Source organism: Eptatretus burgeri, chromosome 5 (assembly GCF_056783735.1).
Source record: "Eptatretus burgeri isolate ZD-2024b chromosome 5, Ebu_testis_v1, whole genome shotgun sequence".
NCBI classification, from domain to species: domain Eukaryota; kingdom Metazoa; phylum Chordata; class Myxini; order Myxiniformes; family Myxinidae; genus Eptatretus; species Eptatretus burgeri.
The window spans coordinates 45,555,645-45,577,908 of record NC_140965.1 but is presented as its reverse complement, the minus strand read 5'-3'; the positions used below and the strand labels follow the sequence as shown (position 1 = coordinate 45,577,908).

General features: G+C 43.3%; 1 protein-coding gene across 1 annotated transcript in view; it reads right to left on the bottom strand.

Moving 5' to 3' along the window:
* Window positions 1-17,162: 17,162 nt before the first annotated feature.
* TLL2 (tolloid like 2) overlaps window positions 17,163-22,264 on the bottom strand; it is a 245,338-nt gene continuing 240,236 nt past the window's right edge. The window contains exons 21-22 of the mRNA XM_085881680.1: window positions 19,436-19,686; window positions 17,163-18,548 (exon numbers count right to left, since the gene is read on the bottom strand). Of these exons, the coding sequence (XP_085737806.1) occupies window positions 18,414-18,548; window positions 19,436-19,686 (386 nt within the window). The 3' untranslated portion in view covers window positions 17,163-18,413. The remainder of the gene's footprint in view (window positions 18,549-19,435; window positions 19,687-22,264) is intronic.

The following is a 22,264-nucleotide window of genomic DNA, read 5'->3' as shown; positions in this document are numbered from 1 at the left end:
CGATAATACAATAATAGTGAAATGAAAGAAAACAGGCTAACCTTTACCTCACGATAATACAATAATAGTGAAATGAAAGAAAACAGGCTAACCTTTACCTCACGATAATACAATAATAGTGAAATGAAAGAAAACAGGCTAACCTTTACTTCACGATAATACAATAATAGTGAAATGAAAGAAAACAGGCTAACCTTTACCTCACGATAATACAATAATAGTGAAATGAAAGAAAACAGGCTAACCTTTACCTCACGATAATACAATAATAGTGAAATGAAAGAAAACAGGCTAACCTTTACCTCACGATAATACAATAATAGTGAAATGAAAGAAAACAGGCTAACCTTTACCTCACGATAATACAATAATAGTGAAATGAAAGAAAACAGGCTAACCTTTACCTCACGATAATACAATAATAGTGAAATGAAAGAAAACAGGCTTACCTTTACCTCACGATAATACAATAATAGTGAAATGAAAGAAAACAGGCTTACCTTTACCTCACGATCATACAATAATAGTGAAATGAAAGAAAACAGGCTAACCTTTACCTCACGATAATACAATAATAGTGAAATGAAAGAAAACAGGCTAACCTTTACCTCACGATAATACAATAATAGTGAAATGAAAGAAAACAGGCTTACCTTTACCTCACGATAATACAATAATAGTGAAATGAAAGTAAACAGGCTAACCTTTACCTCACGATAATACAATAATAGTGAAATGAAAGAAAACAGGCAAACCTTTACCTCACGATAATACAATAATAGTGAAATGAAAGTAAACAGGCTAACCTTTACTTCACGATAATACAATAATAGTGAAATGAAAGAAAACAGGCTAACATTTACCTCACGATAATACAATAATAGTGAAATGAAAGAAAACAGGCTAACCTTTACCTCACGATAATACAATAATAGTGAAATGAAAGAAAACAGGCTAACCTTTACCTCACGATAATACAATAATAGTGAAATGAAAGAAAACAGGCTAACCTTTACCTCACGATAATACAATAATAGTGAAATGAAAGAAAACAGGCTAACCTTTACCTCACGATAATACAATAATAGTGAAATGAAAGTAAACAGGCTAACCTTTACCTCACGATAATACAATAATAGTGAAATGAAAGAAAACAGGCTAACCTTTACCTCACGATAATACAATAATAGTGAAATGAAAGAAAACAGGCTAACCTTTACCTCACGATAATACAATAATAGTGAAATGAAAGAAAACAGGCTAACCTTTACCTCACGATAATACAATAATAGTGAAATGAAAGAAAACAGGCTAACCTTTACTTCACGATAATACAATAATAGTGAAATGAAAGAAAACAGGCTAACCTTTACCTCACGATAATACAATAATAGTGAAATGAATGAAAACAGGCTAACCTTTACCTCACGATAATACAACAATAGTGAAATGAAAGTAAACAGGCTAACCTTTACTTCACGATAATACAATAATAGTGAAATGAAAGTAAACAGGCTTACCTTTACCTCACGATAATACAATAATAGTGAAATGAAAGTAAACAGGCTTACCTTTACCTCACGATAATACAATAATAGTGAAATGAAAGAAAACAGGCTAACCTTTACCTCACGATAATACAATAATAGTGAAATGAAAGAAAACAGGCTAACCTTTACTTCACGATAATACAATAATAGTGAAATGAAAGAAAACAGGCTAACCTTTACCTCACGATAATACAATAATAGTGAAATGAAAGAAAACAGGCTAACCTTTACTTCACGATAATACAATAATAGTGAAATGAAAGAAAACAGGCTAACCTTTACCTCACGATAATACAATAATAGTGAAATGAAAGAAAACAGGCTAACCTTTACCTCACGATAATACAATAATAGTGAAATGAAAGTAAACAGGCTAACCTTTACCTCACGATAATACAATAATAGTGAAATGAAAGTAAACAGGCTTACCTTTACCTCACGATAATACAATAATAGTGAAATGAAAGTAAACAAGCTTACCTTTACTTCACGATAATACAATAATAGTGAAATGAAAGAAAACAGGCTAACATTTACCTCACGATAATACAATCATAGTGAAATGAAAGTAAACAGGCTAACCTTTACCTCACGATAATACAATAATAGTGAAATGAAAGTAAACAGGCTTACCTTTACCTCACGATAATACAATAATAGTGAAATGAAAGAAAACAGGCTAACCTTTACTTCACGATAATACAATAATAGTGAAATGAAAGAAAACAGGCTAACCTTTACCTCACGATAATACAATAATAGTGAAATGAAAGAAAACAGGCTAACCTTTACTTCACGATAATACAATAATAGTGAAATGAAAGAAAACAGGCTAACCTTTACTTCACGATAATACAATAATAGTGAAATGAAAGAAAACAGGCTAACCTTTACTTCACGATTATACAATAATAGTGAAATGAAAGAAAACAGGCTAACCTTTACCTCACGATAATACAATAATAGTGAAATGAAAGAAAACAGGCTAACCTTTACCTCACGATAATACAATAATAGTGAAATGAAAGAAAACAGGCTAACCTTTACTTCACGATAATACAATAATAGTGAAATGAAAGAAAACAGGCTAACCTTTACTTCACGATTATACAATAATAGTGAAATGAAAGAAAACAGGCTTACCTTTACCTCACGATAATACAATAATAGTGAAATGAAAGAAAACAGGCTAACCTTTACCTCACGATAATACAATAATAGTGAAATGAAAGAAAACAGGCTAACCTTTACCTCACGATAATACAATAATAGTGAAATGAAAGAAAACAGGCTAACCTTTACCTCACGATAATACAATAATAGTGAAATGAAAGAAAACAGGCTAACCTTTACTTCACGATTATACAATAATAGTGAAATGAAAGAAAACAGGCTTACCTTTACCTCACGATAATACAATAATAGTGAAATGAAAGAAAACAGGCTAACCTTTACCTCACGATAATACAATAATAGTGAAATGAAAGAAAACAGGCTAACCTTTACCTCACGATAATACAATAATAGTGAAATGAAAGAAAACAGGCTAACCTTTACCTCACGATAATATAGTTCTTGTCAGCTTTCGTCGAGATTATGTCACAAACAAACCCGGCGACATAATACGAGTGAGCGTCCGTCCTCTTGAAGGCTTTCAGGCTGGCTGAGTGTAAGGACTCAACGTTTCAACAAAGTGAACATAGATGTCAGGGAAAACGATTTGAGGCCAAAATTTCCTTTCTGTTGTCCGTTTATCCTTTGAAATAATGTAAGGATCTTCACTAAGACCACACAGCTTCAGTTTTTCGCAGTACCTCTTCTTAGAAATATTATCTAATCCGTGGAAATAGCTCAGAAGTTCGCGTGACACGAGCGTGGTCGCCATGATTTTTTACCACTCAATATGGCGGAGCCTTCGCTTCCGCTTTGACGTCACTCGCTTCGTGCATCGGGTCAATAGGAGAGTTCTTAACGAGGGAAACAGTTTTGTTTACTGCGATAACAGGTAAAGCGGTCTCTGTCAGGGAGACGTCGACGTCCTCACCGGGAAGTTGGGTAAACTTGTTGGCCGTAGGTACCGGGGTCCGGGTCCATTCCGTAGGTACCTGGTCCATTCCGTGTCCATTCCGGGTAAGCCTTGTCGAGTGACGTCAGTCACGACTGCAGTAACATTACCGACAGATTCCTCGTTTGTAAATGCTCCTTTCTTCTGGGTTAAACGACCATCAGGTAAAGTCTTTCGCTTCCTTGATGGAACGATGGTGAAACGATCCCAAACATTCGTTTTGCTGTTTAGACTATCGGGCTGGGAGGACTGAGAGGGCTGAGAGGGCTGAGAGGGCTGAGAGGACTGGGAGGACTGGGAGGACTGGCGGTTACTACCGGACACGGGATTCGCTTCCTTCACAGTCGAGGAAGAAGAAGAAGAAGACGTATCGTTGTTGACGAGGTTTGTTTCATCGTTTGACGAAGTCGCCTTTGGGCAAGATCGTTTCAAGTGTCCGAAATTACCACATTCGAAACATTTCAGGGTGTCAGTGGTTACGTAGACCTGGTAATCATGATTATCAATTTTGAGTTTAAAACGATGTTCAAGGTTCTTTCAGCGTCAGAGGGAGGAAGTACTGTAGTGTCGTGATAGAGATGCTTAGCAGGTAGACACGAGCGGGGGAACAGTCGAGCCGGGCTGTGTTGCACAAGCGGGAGCGCAGGCGTACTTTGCCCACCACTCTCCTTTATTACGTACTCGGTACACTCACAAGCTGCAGCGACTACGGCATCACTACAACGCCTCAGGCGGCGCGCACTCCTTATATCCCTGGCAGACACGATGACCACCCCGACCACTCCCCCACCACCATGCCCTGCCCCGCAGACCCACAGACTATACCACACTCCGCCCTCCTAAAACTATGATTATTAAATGATCACCATCATAATAAGCATAAACAGCACGAAATACTACGGTATAACAGCAGACAAGGTACAAAAAAAAGAAAACAGCGAAGTATAAAAGCACATCACATCATATAACGTGTGGAAGCGAGCTAGTGGAGCTGCAACGGCCAGGTTCCGAAGACGGAGGTGCACACAGCACCTACCAAACTCCGACCGCGTTACCGATATGAAGCAGCAAGGCAAGAAGCACAGCAGCACTACACAGCGGAAACGCCCCCAGCCGGCTCATGCTTACATGGCCCTTGGCGAGGTCGTGGCGACTTCCCGAGCAAACCTCCCCCGGCACCATCAAACGCCTCCGGCCCATAAGGCGGCACCTCTTCCCCAGCCAGACCTGAAACAGATAAACCTTCCGAGGCCGGACCCCCGCTGTCTGGAACCCGCGGCGCCACCGCCAGACCCGACTGACCTTGGTGGGGGCGCTGAACAGCGCCCTTGGCTGGAAGCAACAAACACTCCACAACAACCCACCCACCACAATCAGTTGAGATTCCACCGCATGGCCAAAACGGCCTTGAGCGAACCCAGAGAGCCGCGCCCCAGGTGCCAGGCACGTCTGACCTTGCTGAAAGCAGAGGTGGGGGTAACGCCAACCAGCGCACGAGTCCCGGCTCCGAGTCGATCTCCGAGACCCCCACGGCAGTTAGACGGTCGCAACTCCATTCAAACCACACTTTAACTACAGGCTCGTCATAAATCAATAGGAACAGCACTGGAACCATTGCAAACTCATTTTCTCGTACAGCGCGTTCTTTCGGCAAAATCCCTGCACATGACAAAGCAACTACCCGCGGCCCGGGGCAATGGAAGGCCAACCAAACCTTTTTATTCGCCACCACCGCTCCCAAAGCCACCACATCACATTGACCATACTGCAAAACCCATCGATTGATCTCCGCCAAACCCACTCTCACACAGGAACTGTTGGCATTTATTTCAACAACGTTAAACCGCATCACTCAAGCAATGAAAAACAAATATGCAATGAACAGCAACCCATAACCCACATCACGAGTCCGTCTCTTGGTTGTTGACTCGATGTTGTGACTCGCGACTTCCTTTAACGCCACGAGCTCACCGCAACCCGTTGAAGCTGCCCGAACAACACAGGCGCACCTCACACCATGAACGCAGCCGACGCGCGAGAGCTCATCGCGAGAGCTGGCACGGCTCCTGCTGCTTCTGCACCGCACACCACCGTTGCAGGCAGCAACGAACGGCCGCTCCCGTTGCATTGATGCGTGTTCTGCTCCCGCCGCCAGAACCTCGCCCTCGGATCTCGACGAAAGCATCGAAGAGAGCACCGGCACACCTGGAGGTACGAACTGGAGATCCAGCCCAAGGTGCGCCAGCCAGTCCCGACCCAAAAGGACGGGCCCCTCCCCTCGCACCACAAACACCGTGAGTAGGGCGCTTCGCCCCCGGTAGAGCACCGAGACGTCCGGCGCCGCAAGCGGCGCAATCGCTTCGCCTGTGTGCGTGCGCGATGCGAGGGCAGCACGAGTGGACTCCATTCGACACCCGATCAGTGCCCCGATCACTTCGACATTCACTGGCATCGGTCCTGTCACCGTAGGACCAACTGAAACCATGCTCAACATGGGCAGCATCAGTGCCCCGGTCACCTCCACCTCCCCTGCCACTGATGTTGTCATCTCCGGATCAATTGGAAGCAGGTCTAACACCAGCAGCATCTCCCGCTCCGGGTCGCTGGAATCTCCGTGTCCAGGCTGCCAAACTCGACCCGGGGCGTTACCGTACACGCCATGCACCGAACACCATGCCGGCAGTAGGTCTTGAGCCGGGACGGAAGGACCGCTTCGCACACCGCCATCTATGACTGTAATGATGGGCGACTGTAGTGTCATGATAGAGATGCTTAGCAGGTAGACACGAGCGGGGGAACAGTCGAGCCGGGCTGTGTTGCACAAGCGGGAGCGCGGGCGTACTTTGCCCACCACTCTCCTTTATTACGTACTCGGTACACTCACAAGCTGCAGCGACTACGGCATCACTACAACGCCTCAGGCGGCGCGCACTCCTTATATCCCTGGCAGACACGATGACCACCCCGACCACTCCCCCACCACCATGCCCTGCCCCGCAGGCCCGCAGACTATACCACAAGTACCACACAAGCTTGTCTCCGAAAAGACATCACATGCTTCGTCCGATCGTCCTGGCCACGTCAAGGTAATATGGTGATCTGAGAAACCACAGAACCATAATGAGATAGTTCGGAGATTAGCGTCTGATTCTTCAGGAAAGGAGGAGCGTTCGAGATAATGACCTTCACGGCCGGTGTGTCCAGAGGGGAGACGAGCACGAAATGTTAGTCATCTGTTGATAGTCCGGTCGATACGAGACAACATTGTACTTTACGGTACTTCTTCATATAGACGGTTCCCTGTGCCAGTGCGCATGCGCAGCCTGAGCCGGAGCCAGAGATGTTGTGGGCGTTTCAACCTGTTCAATACTTGTTTGATTATTGTCGTTTCACGCTTATAAAGTGGTCAAACAAATTGAACTCTGTTCTTATTTAGGTACGATTTCGTGAACCAGTTCTGTCTCAGATACGAAGATTACCACACGTTTGTTCATTCGGAGGCTGCACGAACTTTGTCAGTACCGACTATGTTTCCCGGAGCGATAACGAGATCCTCGACGCTGAGGTCGTCGGGCGGGACACAGACGACGCCATGTTTTCTTGTTAATGCTTCAAATGCCGAATAACGGGAATACGAAGTCATGTTTCGGAAGGGGGAGGGGATTGGGGGGAGGAGGGGTGATTGCTCTCGTGCAGTAATTAAATACGAGCCGAGACAGGTTTCCAAAGGAAATAAACACAGCTTCAGTGAGGAAAAAAACGATCAGTTGAAGGCCCGGGATGGGCTGCCAACTAAAAGTTATCCACAAGAAGCTGTGGGCTCTTTCTCTCTCTATCTCAGGGAAAAGGTATGCGAGGAGAAAACAGGGGGGGATGGGGATGGGGGTCTCCCTTCCACGCCGTGGAAAATTATATTTCACATTTTCAGCGAGGCAGGCACCGCCTGTTGCACTGACATGCCCAACGCAGGTGAGTAGCCCTGAATTTTGTTCAAGTCAATCTATATACAGTATTCAGTGACAATGCAAATATTGTAGGAGAGGAGGAGATTGGGACCATACACTGTGCAGAGCGTTGGTGCTGCTTCAGCAGTCTCCTTGGCTATTGGGAACAATCCTGGATGGGCCGCCACTCTGACATGGTATACAAGCATGCTGGCACTCATTTTGCCAACCTCGGAAGGATGACAGGCAGAATAAAACCCCACCTGGTATTAATTCAACAGCTGAGCAGGATTTGAACTCAGGACCCCAGGATCCAAAGCCCACCACTCCAACCATTAAACCAACACCAGACATAATTATTGTAGAGCGCTGGCTTAAGCACTCCAATGAAGCGGATGATAAGAAACGGCTCCCTTGGCATGCAATTGGCAATCATCAACCCATCATATTAAACATCCAGCTCTCAGAGACACCCAAAATGTCAAATATGTCCAAATTGGACAAATGAACACTTTTCTAGGAGTCGGAACTGCTTGTAAGTTTGCTTCTAGAGCTTAAATTTTGTAATTCTCTTTGATTTCAGAGATACTTGTTTGTGATCGCGTGTGCAGAAATTAACGAAGGTGACGAAAGCTGACGTCTCTGGGCATTTATAAGCATTGCAATGTATGCAGCAATTTGTAGCTATGAGGAACAGGCATTCGATAATATGAGTGAGGAAAGTGAAAGAAACAACTATCGATAAGAAATCATTGCGGCCTGTTCCAAGTTAAGACATGGTTGAGCAGGCCAAAAACATGGTGGCTTCAGACCTCAACGAGGTTACCCAGGAAACACCTTAAGACCCCAGAAAGCAAGGTAGCCAAGGATTTCCTGATGAAGAATATAATTAAATAAGGCCGTTAATCATTTTCAAAAGGGCTGTTTTAGTGAACCCAAACACCCAATTTTCACTGTTGAACATCCTTGAAGTTATCTTGGTATGCATGCAAAGTTTCAGGCTGCTCGGTTTCATGGTTTTGGAGTTATGGAGGAGACACACTGATACACACACTGACATTTATTTGTAGAGATTGGAAAAGCATTGCACTTCGTGCCATTAGTAGCAGAGGGCTTCGAAGGGTTGAAAGTAGCAGAGAGGGGGATTGTTGGAACAGACCAATGGGGGTTGAAAGCAGCAGAGAGGAGAGAGGGAAGACACTACACCAGGGAAATGCAAACTGACTTCAACACATGCTACCCCAAACCCTTAGACAAGGGGCAAAGGTCTACCTATGCAAAGACTATTGAAATAACTTCCTCAGGTCACCCCTGTGTCCATGTACTGTATACTCTCCCTCAGGATAAGTTTTTCAAAAGCATAACATTACACCCTCCCCTTACTAGATTTGTCCAAGTTGTAAATAAATTGACTCCTCTCATGCTCATCCAGCTGAAGAAGTTGCATAAAGCAACCAAGAAAGCCTACGCAAGGTAGCCCTTTTCTTGTTTCAAACCCTTCCCAGAGTGTCTCCACAGCTATAAAGACATTCACAAATAGTACACACATGAGAATCAGGTGTCAGGTCAGGTTCGATCTGTGACCTGCTACAGGTACCATGTAAACCTGTACTAACCTGTTCCATGGTCGGGTTGTCGGCGACTAAACCGTCTCCTCCACCACTGTTTTCTGGTGAGGAGGGTGTTTGGATATGGACACCCAGCAGGATTAAAAACAAAACCTGCCAAAGGGTGGAGGAGCTCCTTGTGAGCCAACGGCCATCCATATCTAGTGCCCAACTGTGTCTGCAGACATCCTCCTGCAGTTGGGTCACTTCTTATTAGGAGGTTGGTGGCAGGATTTGCACTCCGGCCACCGTAAAACCCTTCATTCCGCAAAACGCAAAAACGCAAAAAAATCTGAAAACCCACTCCGTGGGAGTACCTCCTGTGCAGCTTCCCTTCGCAGGGCAGCTCACCGGATGACGGGATTGGGGCAAAGCCTTCGGGACCCCCAATCTTTGATAGGAGGGAAACCACGGGGTAACATCCCTGGGTCAGATTGCGGGAGAGTGTGTCGGAGTGGTGCTGAGGTGTCGTCCACCAGACGGCGGTCTCCTTGGGTTAACCTGAGGCGGTCCCTTCGGGTGGGTGCCTGGAATGTCCTATCCCTAAGGGAGGATGATCACCTGTCTCTGTTATCTGAGCTCAAGCGTTTGGACATCGGGATTGCAGCTCTCTTTGAGGTTCGGAGACCGGATTGCGGCAAGATAATGGTGGGTGGTTACACCTACTATTGGTCTGGTCGCTCTGATGGTTACCATACCCAAGGAGTTGCTGTAGCTGTGTCCAATAAGCTGACCCCAATGATAATTGAGGTAACACCGGTCAACGAGCGTATTATGAGATTAAGGATTCGTCACTCCTTAGGTGTCATTTCCCTGGTCTCTGTTTATGCTCCGACTGAGGCGAGTGATCTCACCGTGAAGGATGCATTCTACGCCACACTCGAGTCTGTGGTTGATCAGTGCCCCAGACGAGATACACTTCTAGTCTTGGGGGATTTCAATGGATCGACTGGAACTGATAGGGACGGTTATGAGGTGTGTGTTGGTCCCCATGGGTCAGGAACTATGAACCAGAATAGCACTAAGTTCCTTGACTTTGCAAGAAGTCATTAAGAGGTCTTTAGATAGTCATTTGGCTTCAACTAAACCTCCACTTCCAAAAAAGGCCAATTTGCTTTCTTTTTCAATTTCATTTGTGAATCTCATTCTGGGAAATACTCAGCCAAGATACCCAATAATGTGGTCCACCATGTTTTTATGCAGTGATGAAAGCGTCATCAAAGTACTTGTTCCAGTACCGTGGGAGTCAATTCTCATAAACCACCAACATATTTTTCTTGAGTTCCTCAATCACCAAGTTAGCCACAACAGCAGAGCCTGGTGAACCCATAGCTGTGGTAATACAAATAAAAAAATGAATTTAGCTTTGTGCTTCAGATGATTGTCTTGCTGAAATGTGACTCTCCTACCCAGTTTCAGATTCATGGCTGATTCAAACAGGTTTTCATCAAGGATTTTTCTCCACATTACAATGTTCATTGGCCCTTCTATCCTGACAAGCTTGCCACCCCCTGCTGGTGAAAAGCAGCCCCATAACATGATGCTGCCACCACCATGCTTCACAAGTATGTTTGGTGTTGACTCGGTGAAATGCAGTGTTAGATTAGCACCAGATGAGAGATTTCACCATACTCAAAGGGATAACGAGTGACATTGAAATCTTCTTATAACCCTCCCCTGAACGGTGCTTCTCCACCACTTTATGTCTCACTTCTTTGGATAGCTCCTTGGTTTTCAAGTTTGCATTGTTGGTCGACCAAGTGAGCTGCACCTTAAAATTCTTTAGCTAAGTGGGGGAGCTTAATTTTTAAGTTAAGCCACTGAGTACATACAGGTGAAACCTATTAGACTTATTTTGTAACCTTTCAAACAAATAATTTGCTCCTGAAGTGATTTAGGGTTAATTCGGGAAAGGATTTGAATACTAACACAACTGAAAATCATCTGATTTTCCTCTGTTAATCTAACTTATTCACATTTTATCTGAATTTTTTTAGCTTTTTCTCTTCGAAGCAGTTTGTGAAGAATATATATTGTGTTTTATTTGAAAACATCATGAAATAAGCTCAGGTGTCATCAAAATGTAAAAACCCAGAGAAGACTTTGAAGACCACTGCATAAAACAAAGTTTCAAATGAAGCACCTCACTGCCATTGGAACATTTAACTTGCATCAGATGTGGCAATAAATGTGAATTGGTGCTCTCAACTTGCCGGCTCGATGACAGAAGATGCCATTTGTATTTTTGCCTCCCCCATCCCAACCTCATTTAGAATCTCGTGCAGGCACGAGAAACTTGCTGGTAGACACACACACACACACACACACACACACACACACACACACACACACACACACACACACACACACACACACATAATGTTGCCTCCAAGTGATCTCTATAACTTCTTTAAAAAAACGAAAAAAATCCCTTCAAATAAATAATGTTATCTTCAAGTGATCTTTGAGATGCTTAACCCTTAAAAGTTGATGTAGAAAAATTGAACTTTTAAAACATGTCCACCATGAAGGTTTGATTTTTCACAGAGGTTAGGAGTCATAAAGTGCAAAATTTGTGATTATATACAAGTTATTAAAAAGAAAAATATTATAAGGAACAAAACGAGTTCCAAGTTGCACCGAATAAGAATTATATTACTGGGTTAATACGAGAGTTCAAAGATAAAATATTCTACCGAGCAACTTCAGGAAGTCCAAGACCACTTACCATTGGAAGAGATCAATGCAGTCAGATGATTAGATTTTATAATTTCACTTTATACATGTTCACAATCAGCAGTAACATCGGCAGACTCAATCGGGAACACAAGATGCACAGGAGAATTGATGAAAGTGTAAGCATGTGTGTGGGTCATCTTCCCTGTGAAATGCCGGGAGGCATGGTAGAGGCTGGTCTGGAGACGCCAAAGTGATGGGATGGCTTAAGACCCCTCTCCCAATGTAGTGTTACCCTTGGGTCTCCGCTGCTCTGGTGAGGCTTTCCACACAGCTGACTGTCCATTGTTGTGCAATGCTTGATTGGTATGAGTCTCTGTTGATTGTTATCCCTTGTTGTCTGTTCTGTCCCAGGCTGTCTCTCTGCTGATGCACACGCTGCCTGTATGTGCGTGGCACTCTTGATTGCTAGCAAGGCATTCTGGCTGTGTATGCTGTACCGATGGCTATTCCAGGATAACTGTATGTGGCTCCATAGTCCTGAGCTGTCTGGCTTTCTGCTCCTCCTGGGCTGACTGGCTCTGGGTGTGAATGTCACTGCCTTTTATTAGCAGCACTTTTGCCCTCCTGCTGTACGGATCACACACACACACACACACACACACACACACACACACACACACACACACACACACACACACACACACACACACACACACCCACATGCGCTCTGGCAACGTGAAACGAGCATACATTGAAGTGCCGTTTGTAAAACCCGTTACAGAGATGTTTGAACAGCACACATATGGACCTTCCATGTTCATAAACCATGTTCAAGTCTTGAAATAACATGTGCGATAAAACAATGGGGTGATTTAAGAATTACATGGATAGAAGACACGGAGAAGAGACAGACATAAGGGTGAGGATAAAAGAGAAGCTAAATAAATATTCGATTCTGATCGATGATAATTGTATTTACAAACACTTATGCTTACAATCAAGGTATAATCGATGCATAAGTGACCCCTAATCAAGCAATAACGCAATAAACACATACTGTATACCTATACGCAGCATATAACATGCTGCACATACACGCATGAGGAGAGTTTGCTTCCTGGCATGGCCCGTGCCGAACATGAACCCCGAGCAGTTTGATCAAAATGAAGAGAAGAGGATGGGAAGGGTGAAGGGGAAGGTGAGAATTTTTTTTGTTTGTTTTTGATCTTCATCTTAGTGTGTTGTATATTATTTGGAATTCAGCATCTAAAAAAGAGGTATGATGAATATCCCATTAACACGCTCCCCCTCCTCACTCTGAGTGTATCGATAGGCCGGTATCTATACACCGCCAAATTAATTTTTTTCCCCCATTAACAACTGGTTTTTTTGCAATTGCACTCAGATCAGTTCAGAGACATGACAGAAGGAAGTAGACACCATTATTTTAAAAGAATTTATTTATTTTACGCTTGAAGAACATTTGATCCATTTTAATACACACATTAGTATTTGGTGGACTTGCCATTTGCAGATTTCAATGCTTTTACTCTTTCAGACAAAGAACTAACGAGTTCTGAAATTTTCTCTTGTGGGATTTCTGCCCTGGATTTACACAAAAGGTTTAGCAATTCCACCCGTGATGTTGGTTTCCTGAACTTTTTCCGCACAGCTCGATCCAACATGGCCCAGAGGTGTTCAATGGGATTCATGTTAGGAGACTGACTTGACCATGGAAGTCGCTCGATTCCATTTCTGTTCTGCCATTGCTTGGTCTTTTTTTGCAGTGTGGCATGGAGCTCCATCTTCCATGAACAGTGTTGTTTTTGACCATCCGACCAGTGGAGAAGACAGGGAGACGTCCATCCTTAAGGACAGAAATGTATATCATAGAGTTGATGTTGTCAACACACTCCACAAGCTCTGACCGAGCAGTGCTCCAGATTGCTCCCCACACCATCACTGAAAAACCACCGTGTTTGACAGTTGGATGCAAACAGTTGAAAGAGAACTCTTGACTGGGAAGTCTCCAGACCCGTACGTGTCCACTGTCAGAAAATTGAGCAAATGGGACGCATCTGAAAAAAATTACAGTTTGCTAAGACTCCAAGGGTCTGGTGGAAATCTCGTCAGCCCACTTCTTTCTCCTTTGAATGTTGGCTGGTCTAAGAAGAGGTTTTTCTCTGAGCTGCTCTCCCATAGTAGCCCAGTTGATGAAGGTACCGCACGGCAGTTCTTGAGCTAACTTGGACCTCCTCTGCAACATCTGCTGCCTTGCAACGGGGAGTTTTCTCAATGGACCGCTTGACAGCTCGAATACATCTTTCTGAGGGCCCAGGTGAACCAGAACGGGAAACTGTGGATTCCTTGCCTTCGCTGGTGAATTGCACTATTACCCGATTGACCACAGAAAGCGGAACGTCAAGGTTCTGAGCTATCTGACGCTGGTTAACTCCACCTTCCAAATGGCCAACAATTCGTCGTCTTTGAAAATCGGAAAGTTTGTGTGCTCCCTGGGTTCGAGGCGGAGTCAATTGTCGTACAAGACCCAGGAACTCGTTTCTGTAAATAAATAGTCAAATATTAGTACAAATCACTGAGTAAAACTGTGTCATACAGATGAAATGAATAAATTTAAGGTGTCTATTTACTTCTGTCATATCTCTGGATTCCCCTCAGCGAATCGACAAGTCTTATATTCTAGTTTTTCTTAAAACAACCACATGGTAGTATATGTGTCCTATTTTTTGAAGGGAGACCATGCCTTTTTTTAATTTACTTCCTCTGTGTAGATATCTTATTTATAATATATTGTTGCATTCATCCTTTATTTTGAAAGCGAATAAGAGTTTTTAAAAGTTCAATGTTTGTTTACTATACCTTTCTTGGTTCATTTTCTTCTTTATTATCAGCTATTTTGCATGCATACATTTTAGAGCGTAATACAGAAAATAATTGTCATTATCTTATCTTCTTTCCTTAACTTTCTTAACTTTAACCTTAAACTTTCCAATTACATTTTTGTTTCGAGTGCTAAAGATGGAATGATATTTTCTATAACCAGAGGTATTATATCAATCTTCTTTCATATCTTGATTCTTGATAAGTATGTTCAGTTTTTATAACTATTATGAAACTATCAGAAATGTACCAGAGTTTGCACTGCTTTCCCTCCCTTCTCTTCAGATTATTGTAGAGGTAATCATACATCATTGCTTTGCTCATTTGAGAATAGTAGCTCCAACATTTATCATGTCCAGAATATATCTTTATTTTAACATTGCGTTACAGTATTCAGAGACTCAGGGGATGCGCATACTAACACACAAAGGATCCCCAACATCGTTATATCTGAAGTTTATGTTTAGCTAAATTACTCTGCCCCTCATATCAGTGGAAAGTAAAATGCATTGTGTTTGTGTTGAAGATTTGAACCCCTTTGTGATTCGTCCGTCTCTGTGTCTCTGTCTTTGCAGCACATTCATTCATGCTTTGCAACACTCAACATTACACTCGACATCACATTCAACATTGCAACCAACAAAGCAAAACCAACATTACAAATCATCATTGCAAATCAAATCCACCAAGAACATAATAAGGTAGTGGTGCAGTGACTGCATATCAAGCACCTGAAACGCAGTACGGGCCTGATAACAGCAGATGGGCAGGCCTCCAGCAATGAAGTCAATGACCGATGCCTCTCCTTCGCTGCCGGCGCAACTGCCGGGGCTGGCTCGGCCAATGGGCATCGCATCAAGCCAACAATGGGCTATTAAGGAGGCAGCATCCACAGAACTCAAACTGCCGTCAGAGTACAATTAGGATCTAGTCGGTCCCCAAACCACGTGCCTCCCAAGGACCTTATAAGCCGGGAGATTCAAGGGCTGAGAGCTTGCGTGCATCTGGAGAAATTGAAGAGTTGAAGTTGAACCTGTGAGTAGGAACCCACGAGTAAGAGTCTGAGGATGAATGGGCTGGTGATGCAGTGCAGCAGATATCTGATAATCCATGGTGTTTTCCTGGCCGATGCTGGCCAAACACAGATTTACACCACCTATCTCTGGCTTTCTCTACTTATAATCACTTTGAGTGCACAAGAGTATTCGACAATAAGCCCTCGCCACGTTTTGGGCTGGGTTACTGACTTGCATCTCATGTGTTCCTCTATAGCACTACAGGCATTCACCTGCACTTTTCCCTACATTGCACACCACATCCTCTACTCTCTTCTTTTCCCCCTCCCCTCTTCTTATGTTGGGACCAATGCAAGCCCAGTGGCTTAAATCGGGAGAGCGAGAGGCCGATCCTACTCCTTGACCTAATTTCTTCCTCTATCCCTTTTTCTCGTCACGTTTCCCTGGAAAGACTGAGGTGCCTGTGTGTGTAGAAATTGTGATTAGTGGTTGACTAAGTGGGCTTGCATGTTTAGGGGTAAGAGTCTTCTTTTGTGTCCTGGTTTGCCTTGCAAATACAGTCTTTGCTAATCCTTATCAACTGCTTTCCAAACTGCCAGATCATCTCTTTCCATTGGTCCTTGGGAGGCACGCGCACGATATGTTATACTGGATCAGGCATTGCATGTCGGAGGTATGCGCTCTACCGAGAACACTTCTAATATATAGAAGTCTATGATGTAGGAAATGTTTTTCTCTCATCATCTCATTAAAAAGCTTTCCAGTTCAGAGATATTTCTCACAGATTCAAGAATTTAGAGAATCAATAAACCATGCTGGATCTCGAGTAATGCTTTGAGGGGGTGAATGGAGGATCATTACGTTTCTCATAACTCTCAAAGATATTCTAAATCAGCTGCCAAATGATATCACTTTGTAATTCAGCCTTCTTTAGTCATATTTCATGTTAGGTCAAGAATCTTATCAAATTCTTCATCAATCCTTTCAAATCCATCTTTTGAAAGAGAGATATTGCCCATCCATAGAGATTATTTGAACCATAGTACATTAATTAGTGAGAAAGTTTCTTCGGATTAAAATATTTAAAGTATTTATCATCGGCTTTTGCGCATCTTCTTTGAACAGACTTGAGATCCCACATCTTTGAAACTCTTCAAACATCAACATCATATCTGCATCAGTTAGAGTTGCTGGAGTTTTACTTTTATCATTTTCAAATAGCTGGAGATCTACTTTTGTTATTTTTCCCAAGTTAGTCCAGGTGACTTGAAGGATATGGCTGCTGTGTGTCATTGTGGCTGCTACGAGGTTTTCCGACAAAGCATCCACTGCATTGAGCATTCTTTTCAGAAAATCTAAAAGTTATGCTTGCTACCATGAGGTAGACTTGAGAGACTGGATTCAAAAAGATAGCCATTTATTTGTTTGAGGGAAAGCATAGTTACAAGTGATCCCGCCATCATGATCCGAATGAATTAACTTGTAAATTGTGTCATACTATGAGGGCCACAATAGTTCATAAAATCGTTAATCGCAGTAGATTCTATACTTTTGGTATTGCTATATAATAGCTCGGCAGAATAATTAATATCATACAATTTCAATTCAGTTGACAAATTAATCTCTGAACAAGGAAGATTAATAGTTTTGTAGCACAGACACCAAAGTCAATATGACATTTTAATAGAAGAAATAAATGAATAATAAAAACAGCACATCAGTATTAATTGTGTATGTGGTTTTTCTTGTACATTGTTCATTTTCAAGGGTGCTTTTTCAGAATAAGAGAAACAAGTACAATATCTTTGTTGCACAAATGATAAAACAAGCACATTGTTAAAATGCATAAATACAAAAAGACCACAAAAAGAAATCCAGTTTCTTTTATAAAGTTGCAAAAAATTTGAATTATGCATCAATTTAATAACTGCCAGGAAAACAAATGCAAACAATCAATGCCGTGTGGCAATAAAACATTGCCCAATTATCCCACAAAAAGGCTGTGGGAAATGGTGGACTGTGCCGATTCGCTGAGTGGTGTGGCCAGCCCTCTGCAGCAGTGCACACTGAGATGCATTTCAACATACAATTATGTCCTTAGCACACCCCAGAACCAAAGTCACAGTTTGCCATATAATTGGTGCACAACACCAATGGTAGAAAGGGACGCACAGTTAAAAAACAAAACAAAAAAAAATCTAAGAATTATGAAGAACAGCAGATAATTTCATCTGCCATTCTATTGCTCTATATATCAAAGCCAGACAATCAATGTGAGTAGTCCAGAAACAATGCCACAAGCAAAAAGAAGAACAGACGTACAAACAAAGTAAAAACATCAAGCAGCCGAAACACTTGCCAGCCATGAATGCCATTCGAGCACCTTTCGAAACGAGGACGATTTTGCAGTCCATTGGCTTGTCTTGTGGCTTCTGTGAACTCGATTTCTTTCTGTGCACTCATGTACAAGAATGAGCACCCTCCCCAAAGGTAGAACACACCAGTCTGCTGTTTTGTTCCATCCCTCAAGTTTCAATGCAAGCAATTTTTTGTTGCTGTAAAACAGAGCTGCTTCGAAAACACAAATTTATCTGCATGGAACAATCTCTTTACATATACACGGCATGTATAAATGAGCCCATTTGTGGCCATCATTTTTTGGCATGAACTGCGTCCTGGAATTTGTTACTGCTGTAGCGAGCATGGAAACCTTTTTTGTCAATTGTGTCATCCGAGTGAAAACGAATCATGATGCTGTCACCAGATGAAAAGACCTCTTCAGGAGGCTGCACAGAGGTAAGGGAGAAATGTGAATTCTTACAGGCAACAGGGTACTCCAAACACCCCCCCCCCCCACAAAAAAAAATCAACATATGTAACCTCACAGATACACGTGCTCATACAACCACACTCAAGCATACACCTTTATATCCTGAATCAATATTAACCTATCTGCATAGATGAGTGAAGTAATAATATTTATCAATGGACTCGTTGGAATGTAGTGATTTACTTTGTCTATAGTGAATGTAACCCATTTACATATAAAGAGACGAGAAGAGAAGGAATAGAGTAGACAACAAGGAAATGTGTGTAAACACTTCAATAGTCATATAATAAAGATGGAGGAGAGATATTGAAAATGGGGATGGGAGGGTGGGGGTTAGGGGAGACAGTGACTTTGATCTAAGGTTTACCAAATCAGATTTTTAAGTTTATCTTAATAAATGTATTTCAAAACATTACTTTAGCAATTTTGGCATGCAAAAATCTTTGCATGTCGTCTGCTGAATTGATTCTTATGATGACCTCACAGCCAGAGCCATAAGGCCTGCCCTACTCATGTAGTTCTTTTCAAACATGGTGCTGACAAACTTGACGTTTTAATTCGGATGCCTCAAATAATTCGAAAAACAAAAATGCTTTTTTCATTTTATTTAAAAGATCTCAGGATTGTGGAGGAGCTACACCAAATTACGCACACATGCAGAAAATGCATGAAAACACCCGATTGATTTCAGACAAACACTTTGGGTTACTTTTTATGACTTCTGGTTTCTGACAGAGGATGCTTTTCTTCTCTACCCTGAGTGACTCCTTTCCAAAAGCTAAGTATTGCAAGCAAAATATTGAAATAATGCACAAAATATGGAAAAACACAAAAGTCTCTTACCCCAGAGCCACAGAACCTTCCAAAACGAGGAGCATCAGTGTTGTACCCATCATATATCTCCATGTAATCATATCCACAGTCCACCTCTTCCTCAATCTCAAACGTTTGAAAAACGAGTTCCACTCCATATCCATCAGCAGCTGTGATTACCCAATCACAGTCCATTTGGCCCGGGTAGTTATTGTCCCCGAACTGGGCATGTGAAAAGAGCTCCCGTGTTGTGACGTCCACTTGCAGCTTTCCACCACATTCTACAACCAGAGCAGTTTATTAATGTATCGCAAAACATTTCAACAAAATTTCTTTAAATCTACATCTTCAGATAAAAACAAAAAAGCTGATTACATATAAATCATCAAAATAAATCATGATAATCACAATGTTTGAAGCTGCATCACCATTCCATGAAAAACAGGGAAATGGCTTTTAAAGCATTGTAAGTACAAGATTAGATTATGCATTTGAAAATCATACAAATCAATTTATTCAAGCCATTAAAAACATAAAATTTAGAATGTTTTTGAAGGTTTGATGAGAAATACAAACCAAGCTGTTATCCAATTAAAATGGCTTCCAAAGCGAACTCATTCTCTTAATGTGAAACAAAACCAAAATTTCAAGCAGAATATATATCAGAACACAACTTTTGTCCATTGGTGAATTAGCCATTGGATTGAGGTACCACTGCAGGGAAACATGTCCTTGATATTGATAATGGGTTTAAGTGTAGACGTTCCGTTCTGAGTTGATCACAAGGAAGAAGCAATATATACCAGATGCCCCTTTAAGTCCAGGCAAAGGGGAAGTTACCCTGACTGCCCACCCCCACCCCTTCCCTCTCGGCACCCTTGCGGGTGCGCGCAAGAGCACGCGCACACGAGCACACGCACACACGCTTTTTTCAGTTATGAAATAATGAATCGCCACACCATGATGGGAAAGACGAAAGTAAAGCTTTGTTTTCGATGTTCACACTCAATGGGATCATTCAGCTGTACATAAGCGGCACTTCCATGTTTTCAGTGTTTGGTTTTGGTTCATGTTCCCACTAATTTTCTGAAACTGGGATATTAAAGCTTTTGCAGATGTGCCAGCGGATTCCTTTACAACTTTGTTGTGTGGTTGTGTGTACAGTGTGTGTGTGTGTGTGTGTGTGTGTGTGTGTGTGTGTGTGTGTGTGTGTGTGTGTGTGTGTGTGTGTGTGTGTGTGTGTGTGTGTGTGTGTGTGTGTGTGTGTGTGTGTGTGTGTGTGTGTGTGTGTGTGTGTGTGTGTGTGTGTGTTCGGTCTTCAAGCATAACATATTGTTGTGGATTCCCACCCACCAGCGTGCGAGCAACCGCATCTAGCCAATGGTGGCCGCCTCGCCAACCGAACGGACAATCTAGTCGCAGCCTTCTGGATCGAATGCCGGAATCCCGCTACGGGTGTGTTTTGAGTGCACACCACAGCCTAGTTAACACTCTACCCGCGCTACAGGGTTAATCGCCGAATTGTCGATATACCTAATTAATCGCGTGGGCAGACTACCGAGAGACTGCACCTCAACGGGGCCGCTTGGAAATGAGCTGCTTAAGCAGCTCGCTTCGTTTTGGGATAACCGAGCGGGGTATTATCGCGCAGCCCTGTTGGACCTGATCACTTTATCAGCTATTTAAAAACCAACAATATTCCGAACGCAGAACGGCAGCTCAATTAAGGGAAGAGGACGCAATGAACGGGTTAACATTTGAACAAGCACATTTATTTACAAAGCACACGTAAACAGTGATGCAGTCATGCAGGTATGCAATTATGCAAGGCCAAACACGCACGCAAGTATACAACCAATAAAAGCAATGCAAAAGAGCTACTACCGTCGATCAATTATGTACACACTTAACAGTTCTACTTTCGGACATGGCGCCACAACGTTCATTCAAAAGCAACAAAGAGAAAACCCCAGGAAAGATGAGGGGTAGACTGGACCTCTTGGGTCTTTATTTCACGGAGCTGTGATGACCGCAGAAGCTCCGCGAGGCCGGGCTGGTTACCTTCACCTTCGAGGTGCCTCACTGGGGCGACCCGTGACGTCCGGTCCCTACGGCGGCTGTCATGACTGCGGTCCGGCCGAAGCCTCGTTTGACGGCCTGGTGATTCGGGCCCAGCCGGCAATGCCTCAGAGGAATGAACGGGTATTTTGCTCTTTCAGAGTTGATGCTCTCTTTAAGAGCCCATCCGTCCCTCAGCGCTGCTCGGACTGTCCCGAAGCCCGATAACTTCGGACCGTTCGATGCTGGCTGGCGACCTCTCTCTCCGACTCTCCCCACGTCCCGCACACGAACGTGCAGTTCTGCGCGGCATGGCAGGCTTGGCCGCGCTCTCTGCTTCCGTCTCCTTGGCGAACCCAGACCTTCACTGCCCTCCACTCGTACCTTGGTATTCACACCACACCAAACCCCGACCGACTGCTCTGAACTGGCGCTCTTCGCGCCTTTTTATAGGGTTCGTGAGGCGAGGTTTGATCTCCGCTCTTTCCCCCTGACCCCCACTGGCTCCGCCCCTCTTGATCTCCTGATCCGAATTCCGAGGCGAAGCTTGGAGCGAGCGGACATGGTAGAGATCATCGTCGCTGAAGGGAGAGTGGACGTGGTAGAAATCACCATCGCTGGCAACAAGGAAACCCCCGCGTTTGTTTGCAGCGATCTTGCCGTGGACAGCACAAAGATGGTGGCGCCTGCGGAGTTGAAGGTGAAGCGATGTTCTTTCGTTGTTGGGTATTGGGGGAGATGCGGTATAGGAGATTGTGGTTGGCGTTGTGGAGAAGCTGGTTGTGGTTGGTGTCGTGGAGA